This window comes from Ornithorhynchus anatinus, chromosome 12 (genome assembly GCF_004115215.2).
Source record: "Ornithorhynchus anatinus isolate Pmale09 chromosome 12, mOrnAna1.pri.v4, whole genome shotgun sequence".
Lineage (NCBI taxonomy): Eukaryota > Metazoa > Chordata > Mammalia > Monotremata > Ornithorhynchidae > Ornithorhynchus > Ornithorhynchus anatinus.
Window position 1 is genome coordinate 53,416,385 of NC_041739.1, and position 13,083 is coordinate 53,429,467.

The window sequence follows — 13,083 nt, forward strand, 5'->3', positions numbered from 1 at the left end:
GGGTAACTACTGCGCCCCAAGTTGGGCTGGATATGCCATTCAGATGGGTAAAACCAGCTGGGCACACAGTGTTCCCCTCCATCACTATTTATTTTGGGTCCAAAAAAACCCCACGTCAGCCTCAGTGGAATGAAAGAACTAAGAATTCTTTCTAAGAACTCATGGGAGGAGAAGCACACTATAGTACTTTGTTCCCAAATATACAAAGCCAATATTTCCATATTCAATAGCTTCTTCAAGCAGAGCTTTTCTAGGACAAGTGTCCATTTCACAAAGGATTTCCCCTAGGAATCAGGCTGAGATAATACTGCCACTCAGTCTGTTTCCTATCTCATCCCCATACAAGAGATTTCAATTCAATTCTGTGACTCCACAACATGAAAAACAGGTGGGAAAAGGAAATGTGGTATGAAACATAATAAATCTATGATCTGCCTAATGGCAGCTAGATCCTCTGTTCTACATACTAACCTTGGCATTATCTTCAACTCTTTCATTCAACCCACATATTCAATCTGTCATCAAATCCTGGCAATTGAACCTTCACAAAATCACTAAACTCCAGCCTTTCCTCTCCATAAAAACTGCTATGTTGATCCAAGCACTTTTTCTATCCTGCCTTGTCCATTGCATCAGCATCCTTGCTGACCCCCCGCCTTCTGTCTCGCCCTTGTCTAGTCCTAACTTGACCTCCCTTGCCCAGATCATTTCTCTAAAAAAAAGTTCATTCAGTCCACATCTCCCCATTCCTCAAGAATCTCCAATGGCTGCCCATCCACCTCTGCATCAAACAGCAACTCCTTTCCATTGACTTTAAAGCACACAATCAGTTCTCCCCTTCCTACCTCACTTGGCTGATTTCATTCTAGAACCCTGCCTGCACACATCATTCCTCTTAATGCCAGCCAATTCACTCTACCTCAATTTCCATCCTCCCTCTGGCTGGGAACTCCCTCCCACTTCATACAAGACAAACCACACCACCTTCCCCACCTTCCAAGCCCTATTAAAATCACATTCCCTCTAAGAGGCCTTCCCAGGCTAAGATCACATTTCCCTCTCCCTTCTACTTGCCTACATACTTAGATGTGTTCCTTTAAGCACTTGTTATTCACCCCACCCTCAAATCCTACAGCACTTATTTTAATGTCTGTCTTCACCTCTAGGCTGTAACCTTCTCGTGGGCAGGGAAGGTGTTAACCCGCTCTACTGAACTGTATTCTTCCAAGTGCTTAGAACAGTGCTTTGCACACAGTAACTGTTCAGTTAATACAACTGATTGACTCCCAAAGTGTCAGATTCAGGGCCAAATTGAATACCGTTCATTCAAGATCGAATCCCTTTTGCCAAGATAAAGTACAAAGCTTGCCCCTGGCTGGCTTCATTCAGTCCCCACAATGAAACATTCAGGGATTCAGATGTTACTGATATAAAACACAATAGTTTGTAAGGAGATACTGCTTCACAAAAAGAACTGGAGCAAACACATGGATTTAAGCAGGATCTGTAATGAGTCAGAAGATGGACTGAGCGTTCTTTTCAAGGTCTTTAACACCAGAACATCACCTACCCACCCCATGGCAGGAAGATGCTCTCTACAGGAGACACCCAGCAGCTGGCTTGGTTCAGGGCCTCCCTTAAATCCCAGACAAGTCTGCTTCCCTACCATCACTGCCTCCCAACATGGTGTCCACTCTAACTAGGAACAGTTGGGAGAGTCAGTTCCTTGGGGATTGGGTACACCCAGATAAAATGTTGGAAACTTAAAATTAAAAATGACCTGAGGAACTGGAACCTTTGGAAGAGGGTTGGGAGGAGAAGCAGTTTGGGCATGTGGGTCGGAAGAGCCACCATCTTTTCCCAATTTAGCCCCCTTGCCCTAGAGTAATGGCCCAAGAGGTTAGGGCAGGTAGAGTACTCCCTGCAAAACCCAGGAGGAAAAGCAGTGAGGTGTAGTGGAAACAGCACGTGACTGGGAGTCAGAAGACCAGATACTAGTCCCTTCTCTAACATCTTGCTATGTGATTTTGAGCTAGTTTCTTAACTTCTCTGAACTTCAATTTCCACTTATGAAAACCTGCTCTTCCTTTTAGACTGTGAGCCCCAAGTGGGACAAGAATTAGGTCCAATCTGATTATCTTGAACTATCCCAGTGGTCAGACAAATATCTTCGTTATTATTAAAGGACTAGGACTCTAGTAAGCAGAGAAGCAGGGGGGCTAGTGGATAGAGCCCGGGCCTGGGAGTCTGCCACTTGCCCACTGGGTGACCTTGGGCAAGTCACTTCTCTTCTCTGTGGCTCAGTTACCTCATCTATAAAATGGGGATTACTGTGAGCACGATGTGGGAAAGGAACTGTGTCCCACCCGATTTGCTTGTCTTCCCACCCAGTGCTTAGTATAGTGCCTGGCATACAATAAGCGTTTAAATTCCACAGTTATTATTTACATTGCAAATTGTTCCCTCTTTTCCTTTTGGACTGCTTCATTTGTTCTGTCTCTCTCTTCTCTGCTGCCCCATTTTTCTTAAAGTTAAGCAATGGAAAGCCAGTCACACAGTCAGGGGCCTCGGGCAGCAGATCACAAAGAAGCAGTGTCATCTAATGGACAGAACCTGGGTCTGCGAGTCAGAAGAAACTGGGTTCTAATTCTGGCTCTGCCAGTTGTCTGCTGTATGACCTTGGTCAGGTCACTTAACTCTGTGCTTCAGTTACCTCTCTGTAAAATGGGTATTAAGACTGTGAGCCTCTTGTGGGACCAGGACTGTGTCCAACCTGATTTGCTTGTACCCATCCCAGCACTTAGTACTGTGCTGGCACACAGTATGCACTTAATAAGTACAACAATTATTACGGAGGGTTGACATCTAAGACATGATTCCTTTCCCCCACCTTCCCATCCACCCCAAGGAGAAGCAGTTGTGCCCCCTTTTTGGGTGGGAAGGCAGATGAGGGCTCTGTGACCTTTTACTCATGAATCCTGAAGCTGAAGCCCGGGGGGAGCTGGCCCTGAGGAAAGTTAATAATTGAGGTTTTTGTTAAGCCCTACGATGTGCCAGGCAGGCAAATCGGGTTGGAAACTGTCCCTGTCCTGCATGAGGCTCAGTCTTAATCCCCATTCAAGCGCTTAGTACAGTGCTCTGCACATAGTAAGCGCTCAATAAATACTATTGAATGAATGAATGAAAGATAACTGAGGCACAGAGAAATGAAGTGACTTGCCCAAGGCCACAAAGCAGACAAGTGGTGGAGCCAGCATTAGATCCCATGACCTTCTAACTCCCAGGACTGTGACTGTGCTCTATCCACTACGCCATTTTATGCTTGTCTCCCCTGTTAGGTGTAAAGCTCCTTTGTGGGCAGGCAACATGTCACTTTTTTATTCTGTCCTGTCCAAGTGTCTAGTACAGTGCACCAAGTAGGCGTTTAATAAATGCTGTTAGTTACTACTAGTATAACAGCTACTGGCCCTGCGAGAAGTGTTGACTTGAACTGTTTTTAATTCTCTTCCTTAATTATTACTCTTTTGCTACCGGGAGTTTGGGAGAACAGGATTTTTTTTTTCCTGTCTCCCCTCTGGTGCATTCTTTGAGATCAGGGACCCATGCCTGATGACCTTCAGGTCATTTTCCATGGAGTACAGTGCTTGCTGAATCGTAGAGTGCTTAATATTATTTTGAGGATGTTGGCATAATGTTAAGTCAAGGCCTTCAAAACTGTTCAGAGTGAAAGGTTTCAAGTTCTTGGTAGGATTACAGAAATTCAATTAGCCATCACCATTAATATTTTATAATCCTTTTACTGAGCACTCTCATATCTCATACTTATTTCCAACCCACACAGAACACTAAAAGGTAACTCAGAGCTAACGTGAAATGAAATCTTAAATTACAAAAAACATTCTCAACTGCGGAAGCAGTGTGGCCTAGGGATACAACATAGACTCTGAAGTCAGAAGGATCTGGGTTCTAATCCTGGCTCCTCCACTTGTCTGCTATATGAACTTGGGCAAATCAGTATACTTCTCTGTGGATCAGTCACCTCATCTGCAAAATGGGGATTAAGATTGTGAACCCCATGTGGGACCTGGACTGTGTTCACCCTGATTAGCTCGTACCTACCCCAGCTCTTAGAATAGTAAGAGCACATAGTAAACACTTAAATACCATGAAAAACAAAACAAGGAAACTAACCATGCCAGTGGGAGGGAACACTGGGATGATAATAAATCCACTAGTTATGACCAGATAGTTATAGGGCCCAGCAAAGTCCCAGGCTACAAATCGCCACAGTCCCAGAAGCTATTACTAAATAAAGCCTCTAGGACAGGTAAAGCCGCTCCAGTGCTGGATTGTGGCCAGTCAAATCACCCTGGCCTGAGGCTCACTGTTATTTTCAGGTTCCAGACCTCAACTTCTGGGTCTTCTTGCTGACGTCCTCTGTCCACCTCCTGCCTCCTCTTGTGGCAGAAGCTTCACAGGGTCTTGATGGGGGCAGGGGGAGATATGGCTACTTCTTTGACCCTGCCAACAACTCCCCCATCTACACTGGGTTTGATCGGAAATCAAAGGTCATTGTTGATCCCCATTCTAGGCTCATTTGAAGGTGAAGCCATCAGGACCTTTGGGGGTAAGGAAAGCACCCCTAGGAGCAGCCGGGAGGCACCTAAGAGGGAGAGGCAAGGATGAGGATAAGCAGAAAAGTCCTGTCCTAGGTTAGTAATCTGATAGAGCCTTGGATGCCTTTGGAAAAACCAAATTCTAAATCTGACCTTACATGAAAACCCTCCTCATTTGCCAACTGTTGGACTCACCTGATGTGCAATCTGATTATCTTGTACCTATCCCATTGCTTAGGCACACAGTAAGTGCTTAGAAGACAGATCTTAGAACATGGGCGGGAAGGGAAAGAAAACTCTGGTTAGCTACCTCAGCTAAAGGGGAAGACAAAGAAATCAATTTACTCTCCAAGAGGGATGCTGTAGTTCTGCCATTGCCCTTTTTCACCCCAGTGTTGGTGAAACTAAAGAGAAATGTAAATGGACCAGTGGCATAAATAAGTAATTTATTTTAAATCCTCTCTAAAATACATAAAAAGGCACTTGGAAATAGTAATGGGATTTAATGAGCACCACTGAGTTCAAGGCACTGTACTAAGCATTTGGGAAAGAACCAATGAAGCAAGAAGCAGGTTACTTGCCCTCCTGGACCTTACAATCTAAAAGGAGAGCTGGACATAAAAAGATTTACACAACAGTGGAACTGGAAAAATAATTGTATGCACAACTGAATACACATATACACAAGTGCTGAGAATGGGTATATATAAATTCAAAGTAGTGTCAGGATGCTATGACTGAGGGTGATGTAAATGAATTGGGGAAGGATTGGTGGAGGAAGTGGTATTTTGGGTGGGGGTGCACAAAAATAAACCCACATCCACATACACCTGTATTTAAAATGTCTAAGGGATACAAGAGGTTCCCCCTTATGAAGCAGCAGGTTTACCTGAAAAGAGCATGGGCTGGGGAGTCTAGAGACTTGGGTTCTAATCCTGGCTCTGCCATTTTTCTGCTGTGTGACCTTGGGAAAGTCACTTAACTTCACTGTGCCTCAGTCTTCTCATCTGTCTAATGATGATTAGATACCTGTTCTTCCTCTGCCTTAGACTGAATCCCATGTTGAGCTCCTTTCATAATACTTGAATAATGACATACTAATATTATTACTTAAGCCTAAGCATTACCATTAATTATTTAAAACAGTATAAGTAGTTCACCCTAAAGTGATGCCTTAAAGGCTTTTGATTCTTTCCCGCAGTTGAGATGAAAAACAGGTAGAGGTCCCTGGTGTACATTTACTCAGTGGTGTCAACAAATGCTGGTGCCGTAGAAACAGGTGGAAAGGTAACACAGCCTGCACATCCATACCCCATTCCTCCAATTAAAAGAGCAGCACATGCTGAAGTAGGGAACTGGCACAGGCCCCAAGGAGCCATCTGATTACAGTGACTCTTCAGAATACAAAGAAAAGATGGTAAAGCTATAACCCTGAATGAAAATGCAACCCTTTTCCCAGTGAAACTAAATAACCTAATGAATAAGTTAAGTGGCACCTGTTTCCTCAGACATTTCTGGCCTTTCACTACTGTTCTGGATAAAAATAAAAGGTTCGGGGGCTGGGGGTGGGGCAAATGGAGAGAAGAGATCTCTCTTCCCATGACTGTGCTGCAAGTAGGGCAACAGTGGTAGGTATCCCAGGTGACCAATCAACCAATAATTATTTCTCAAGGGCTCATTTTATGCAGAGCACTATAATAATAATAATAATGTTGGCATTTGTTAAACGCTTACTATGTGACGAGCACTGTTCTAAGCACTGGGGTAGACACAAGGGAATCAGGTTGTCCCACGTGGGGCTCACAGTCTTAATCCCCATTTTACAGATGAGGTAACTGAGGCACCAAGAAGTTACGTGACTTGACCAAAGTCACACAACTGACAAGTGGCTGAGGCAGGATTCGAACCCATGACCTCTGACTCCAAAGCCCGTGCTCTTTCCACTGAGCCACGCTGCTTCTCTAGTAGTAAGCTTCTTCTGTAGTAAGCATTAGGAGAATACTTTATAATGGACATGACATCTGTCCTCAAGGAACTAACATTTAAGGGCACAGTCAGGGCACTTCTAACCTTTGATGGGGTTGGGGGGCAGGAGCACATAGGAGGTAAAAGGAAGAGAAACAGCAGAAAGGGAATTAAAAAGGCCCTAGTCCATGATAGACTGGGATGGCTTTCCCATCATACCAATCAATCAATTGTATTTATTGAGTGCTTACTGGGTGCAGAGCACTGTACTAAAGACCAGACTAAGCTCCCTTTTCCTCAGCTCCCCCTCCCTTCTGCATCACCTCCGCTCTCTTTGCTCCCCCCCAACCCACAGTACTTAGGTATATATTTATATATCTATAATTCTATTTATTTATATTGATGCCTGTTTCCTTATTTTGATTTCTGCCCCCGCACCAGACTGTAAGCCCCTTGTTGGCAGAGATTATCTCTATTGCTGTATTGTACTTTCCAAGCGCTTAGTACAGTGCTCTGCACACAGTAGCACTCAATCAATACAATTGAATGAATGAATACTAAGTACTTGGGAGTGTTCAATATAGAATTGGTAGACATGCTCTCTGCATACAATTAGCCAGCCTTAAACCCAATACAGTTTTGGTGGCTATGTCCTCAAATAATATTTCCTCTCAAAGTTCTTACAATTCCTCATTAACTTCTAACAATTGCTATATTACATTTTGATCCTTCTCCACATTCTAGCCAGTTGAATAGCAATGTCTCAATCTAACTTAACTTTGAAATCCTAAAACTCACTTTCATTAACATGTGAATGAAATTATATCGATTTTTTTATATGCCCATTTACAATAAGAATGCTTGCAGGATTATTCATTCATTCATTCGTATTTATTGAGCGATTATTGTGCACAGAGCACTGTACTAAGCGCTTAGAATGTACAATTCGGCAACAGAGACGATCCTTGCCCAACAACAGGCTCACAGTCTAAAAACTAAAAGGAACTGATGCAAAAATCTCAGACATCAATACACAAACACCCACAGCTGATAAGAACAGTCAAACTAGCAAGCAAAAACTGGGAATCTAGGCTACTCTCAGTGTGAACTTCTCATGTACATCACCAATCTTGCTATCAAGAACACTAAATCCACCTTTTGGGAAGAAAAAGTAATTTCATTAAAAATACCTTTCATTGTGAAGTAAAATAAAACCAAATTTCTATTTAAACAACAGGAAAACTGATTTTCCTTTTGTTGAGTTTTGTTTTTAGGTGGGGAAGGATATGGAAACAATCGAATCATTGTATAAACTCAATGAACTTACCAGACTGTTTTAATAACAATGTCTTTAAAGTCCTGTAGAACTTGATTTAGGTCACATTTAAAACAACCCAATTAATTTCAATTTTGATACCTAATCACATGATTCTATATAAGAGGGCATGTTTTTGAAACTGAGAAAAATCTTTGGGTTGCCAAGTATGCAAGGCTGATAAGACGCACAAAAATTATTATGCAGTGGATTTTAAAATTACTAATCGATTTAATCATCTTACAACATTGAATATCCAAAAACTTTATTATGAATGAAATAATCTGCTATTCTTTTTACATTTATCTTTGTCACCACTACAACTTGAAAGAAAGTTAGTACTATGTAACAAGCGACTGAATGAAAGGCAAATAAATTCATATCCTGCTCTAAAAGTTTGCTAATAAACATGATTTTAAAAAAAATGCAAGAAGTCTTGGGAAGAGTTCCTATTTAAAGAAAATGTAGCTTTTTCAAATAAATTACTATCTCCCATTCTATTTTTCCCTAACTGGAAAAAGTAAATATCCACTGAGTTTTAAAAATACAGGAAACTTGGCTAAAAATTAAAGCAAGTTAGAGGAAAATATTCACCTCACACGCCAATGATGAGCTGTTTTGGTTCTTATTTCTGCCTTTCTTTAGAATTTGGGAGGGTTCATTCTTACGGAAAAAAAACCAGCAACAAAAAAAAAACCCCACCCATGAAGAAACTAAGGGATAAAAGCTTTTAACAACGTCACAGCCTACAGCACTGAAACTGCTCTCTCTAGTGTAGCAGGGATTGGAGTCAAACCACCACAAGAAACAAATCCTAAAATGAAAAGTTTAAATCTCGAAAACACAAAAGGGGCAAAAAAGGTGAGTCTCCCTAACTGGTTTTCAGAAAATAGACTTGTTTTACTCCAAGGCCTCACTCTTACCGGGGCAGGAGTGGGTAGGGGAACAACTGGAAATGAAAACTTTTTAAAAGGTTGATTTTTTTCCCCTTCAAAATTCCAAAAGTTGCCGAGGTCGAACATTACCTTTGCCATGGTGAAGTGTCAGGTACGCGAGGAAAGGGACTGCAAGAGAGGAGACAGGTAGCCTGTTAATTGCTAGTGTCTGTCCCTCCCAGACGATTCCTGGACAATTCCCAACACTTCCCTTCCCGGCAGGAACAGTTTCCCGCAGACAGGGACGCTCGGGGCGGCGGAATCCAAAGCCGTCGTGGCAAACTGGGGGGGGAGGGAGGGAGAGAAGACAAAAGGAGAAGGGGGAGAGGGAGGGAAGAGGGAGGAGACGGAAAGAAAAGGAAGAAGTTGGGGAGAGAAGAGGAGGAGAGGGAGAGAAGAGAAAGAAGTAGGACAGAGGGAAGAAGACGGGACAGGGAGAGAGAAAAGAGGAAGAAGTGGGGGAGAGAGAAGAGGAAGAAGTGGGGGAGAGGGAGAGAGAAGAGGAAGAAGTGGGGGAGAGGGAGAGAGAAGAGGAAGAAAGAGGAAGAGGGAGAGAAGAGAAAGAAGGGGCAAGAGGGAGAGAAGAGGAAGAAGGGAGAAGAGGGACAGAAGAGGAAGAAGGGAGAAGAGGGACAGAAGAGGAAGAAGGGGGAAGAGGGAGAGGAAGAAGGGGGAAGAGGGAGAGGAGAGAAGAGGAAGAAGGGGGGAGAGGGAGAGAAGATGAAGAAGTGAGGAAGAGGGAAAGGAAGAAGTGGGGAAGAGGGAGAGAAGAGGGGGAAAAGGAGAGGAAGAGTAAGTGGAGGAGAGGGGAAGAAGAGGGGGGGAGGGAGAGCAAGAGGAAGAAGTTGGAGAGAAGGAGAACAAGAGGAAGAGATGGAGGAGAAAGAGAAGTAGGGGAGAGGAAGAGAAGTAGGGGAGAGGAAGAGAAGAGGGAAGAGAGGGGAAGAAGAGGGAATAGTGGGGGAGAGGGAGCGAAGAAGGCAAAGTAGGAGAGAAGAGGCTAAAAGGGAGCGGTAGGATTGAGGGGGGAGAGGGAAGGGGACGGAGCAGGAGAGGAAGAGGCTCAGCTAGACCCCAACCCGGGGGACCTCTCCACCCCCATTTCGGTGGGACCCCCGGGGCGGCCTCTCAGGCCCCTGCCCCCGCCACTCACCCGGGTGACAGGGCGAGTTTGAGCCCCCACTTGCTCCGGACGAGGCCTGGGGAGGCGGAGGACTGTGCTGGGTGGGTGTGATGAAGCACAGCTCGCTGCGCTCCGCTCCCTTCCCCAAAGGCCGCCCCCTCGGCCTGCCACGCCCGGGCCGCTGGGCCCAGGCCTCCTCCTGCGCCTGCGCCGCCGCCATGTCCAGGCCCGCAGCGCTTAGGGCAGGGCTGCAACCGCAGGGCGGGTCCAAAGGAGGAGGGAGAGGAGCCAGGCCTCCTCTCACCCCCTTAGCCGGGAAGCATTCAAGCTGCCCCGCATCGGTTCTGCAGACTCTGAGTCTGCCTCTCTATTTGTCCAGTGTCCTTGTCTGTCTAGACTGTCAGCCCCTTGTTGGGTAGGGCTTGTCACTCTTTTTTTGCCGGATTGTACTCTCCAAGCCCTTGGCACAGGTGCTCCGCAGCCAGCAGGGGCTCAATAAATACGATGGAATGAATAAGAATCGCAGGTCATTTTGGGGGGAGCCCAGGGCGGGGGGTGGATCTTAGATCCCCCTGAGGGAGGAAGGCTGGCAATGAGGGACTAAAGCTGATTGACCTCAACTACTGGGCCCATCGATCAATCAGTAAATGGCGATGTGGTGTGCACGCCCAAGCGCACAGAGTAAGCAGAGCAAATTGAAAACCTCTCTTCCCCTCTTCAGAGCCCTCACCCCCTCCAGGAGGCCTTCCCAGACTGAGCCCTCCCTTTCCCTCTGCTCCTCCTCCCTTCCCCATTGCCCCTCCTCCTCCCTCTCCTCTACCCTGGCTTTGGAGTCAGAGGTCATGGGTTTGAACCCCGGCTCTACCACTTGTCAGCTGTGTGACTTTGGGCAAGTCACTTAACTTCTCGGTGCCTCAGTTACCTCATCTGTAAAATGGGGATTAAGACTGTGAGCCCCACGTGGGACAACCTGATTCCCCTGTGTCTACCCCAGCGCTTAGAACAGTGCTCGGCACATAGTAAGCGCTTAACAAATACCAACATTATTATTATTATTATTATTACCCCCTTCCCCTCCCCACAGCACTTGGGTATATTTGCACATTTTATTACTCTATTAATGATGTGTACATATCTATGATTCTATTTATCTATTTTGTTGGTATTGATGCCTGTCTACTTGTTTGGTTTTGTCGTCCGTCTTCTCCTTTTAGACTGTGAGCCCATTGTTGGGTAGGGATTGTCTCTCTCTGTTGCCCAATTGTACTTTCCAAGTACAGTGCTCTGCACACGGTAAGCGCTCAATAAATGCGATTGAATGAATGAATGAAACGTATTTATCGAGCACTTACCACATGTGGCACTTTGTGGGCACCCCCAAGAGATTGGTGTGTTCATGGCAGCAGAGAAATGTGGCCCACTCACCATTTTCTGCATTTCTTGGGGCTTGAACACTTTACTCACCTTAGTTTCTCTGAAATAGTTCTCCTTTAGTCCTCCTCCTAATTCTCTAGCCAATCAATCAATATATATTGAGTGCTTATTCTGTGCAGAAACTGCACTGAGTCCTTGGGAAGGTACAACAGAGTTAGTAGACATGATCCCTGTCATCGAGGGATTTACAATCTAGTGATCCTTCTTATTTTCGGGGTCTAACTCACCTCTGGCTTCCTAACTGTGGGGGTCCCTCAAGGTTCTGTTCTGGTTCTCGCTTCTCGATCTACATTCACTTCCGTGGGGGGGCTCATCTGCTCTCAGTACTTCATCTGCCCAGCCCTATCCAGATGACTCCCCAATCTAACTTGTTAGCCCCAATTTCTAGCCTCTGCAATATAACACTTTCTCTTACTTCCAGGACACCACTATATTCATTCATTCATTCATTCATTTGTATTTATTAAGCACTTCCTGTGTGCAGAGCACTATACTAAGCACTTGGCAAAGTACAACAATAAACAGTGATATTCCCTGCCCACAACAAGCTCACAGTCTAGAGGGGGAGACAGACGTCAATACAAATAAATAAAATTACAGATATATAGTACATGCTGTGGGGCTGGAAGGGGATGAAGAGCAAAGCGAGCAAGTCTGGGCAATGCAGAAGGGAGTGGGAGATTAGGAAAAGTGGGGCTTATACCTTCCTTCCCACAGGAAGAATCACAGAAAGGAAGGTGGGGCCGACTTCCCAGTAAATTCAAAATGAGAAAAGTGGGAGGGGGTTTGGTGGAACAAGAAAGCTTTTTTCTTCTTGAAGAGTTTTTGTGCATTTTTCTCTTGTTGCAACTGCCTGGATACACATTTAAATGACCTGCCAAGTGCAGAAAGTTCCTGTCTCAGTTACCACTTTATTGCCTCATGCAACATCCAACCTATTAGAGAGTCACGAGTTCCTCTGGTTGCAAAAGAAGCTAATTCTGTCCGCTTTCTACAAGTTTCCTGACTGAGTAAAGCTGGATCAGAATAAAAAAGAAAACTGTCTTGTGAGGAATCATATCCTGTGTCAAGTAGTGAATTTAGACATTGTCCCTTTAAACCATCACAGTTCTACTAGCATAAATGGGTTTACAATAGTTCACTTGAGAGGTCAGCACAGTTTAAACTAGGGAGTGAAGAACAGGGTTCAGAGTAAAGCAGTCTTCTAATCCTGGTTCTCCTGTTGCCTTTGGCAGCTCTCATAATGCCCTAGTTTCCTATATAACCAATCAATGGTATTTTTTGAGTGCTTACTGTGCGAGCACTGTACTAGCCCTTGGGGGAATACCATAGGAAAGAGGAGCTTACAGTCTACAGGGGGGAATATAGCCGTCACTTCACATGAATTCTATGGGGACTAGCTAATATCATAAAGCACTATGATAATGCAAAAAGCTGTATTTCTTGAAGTATAGCCTTAATTACGCATGAGCTTTCTCTGGTTGAAAGAATATGAACAAGTTGAAGCAACATATAAAATGTTTCTCCTCTGATATAAGAATGCCCACCTTCCCCAGGAAGGATGAAACAAGGAAAAGGTGCATGACTCAAATTGTTTGATAATCTGCAATGAATACACTCCTCATTACGGAAGAAACCCACATAGTAATAAGGGGTAGGGGAAAGTTTTGCAATCTATCTTCAGAATGAATTTGT

General features: G+C 44.6%; 1 protein-coding gene across 4 annotated transcripts in view; it reads right to left on the bottom strand.

Moving 5' to 3' along the window:
* ANXA5 (annexin A5) overlaps positions 1-13,083 on the bottom strand; it is a 71,352-nt gene that overhangs the window by 25,333 nt on the left and 32,936 nt on the right. Inside the window, exons 1-2 of one of the 4 annotated variants that reach the window (XM_007672997.4) lie at positions 9,985-10,106; positions 8,922-8,960 (exon numbers count right to left, since the gene is read on the bottom strand). The exons of 2 other annotated variants lie outside the window; for them this stretch is intronic. In XM_007672997.4, the coding sequence (XP_007671187.1) occupies positions 8,922-8,930 (9 nt within the window). In that variant the 5' untranslated portion in view covers positions 8,931-8,960; positions 9,985-10,106. Of the gene's footprint in view, positions 1-8,921; positions 8,961-9,984; positions 10,107-13,083 lie in introns of those variants that run through there. One more of the 4 variants, XM_029076782.2, reaches the window with a different exon arrangement.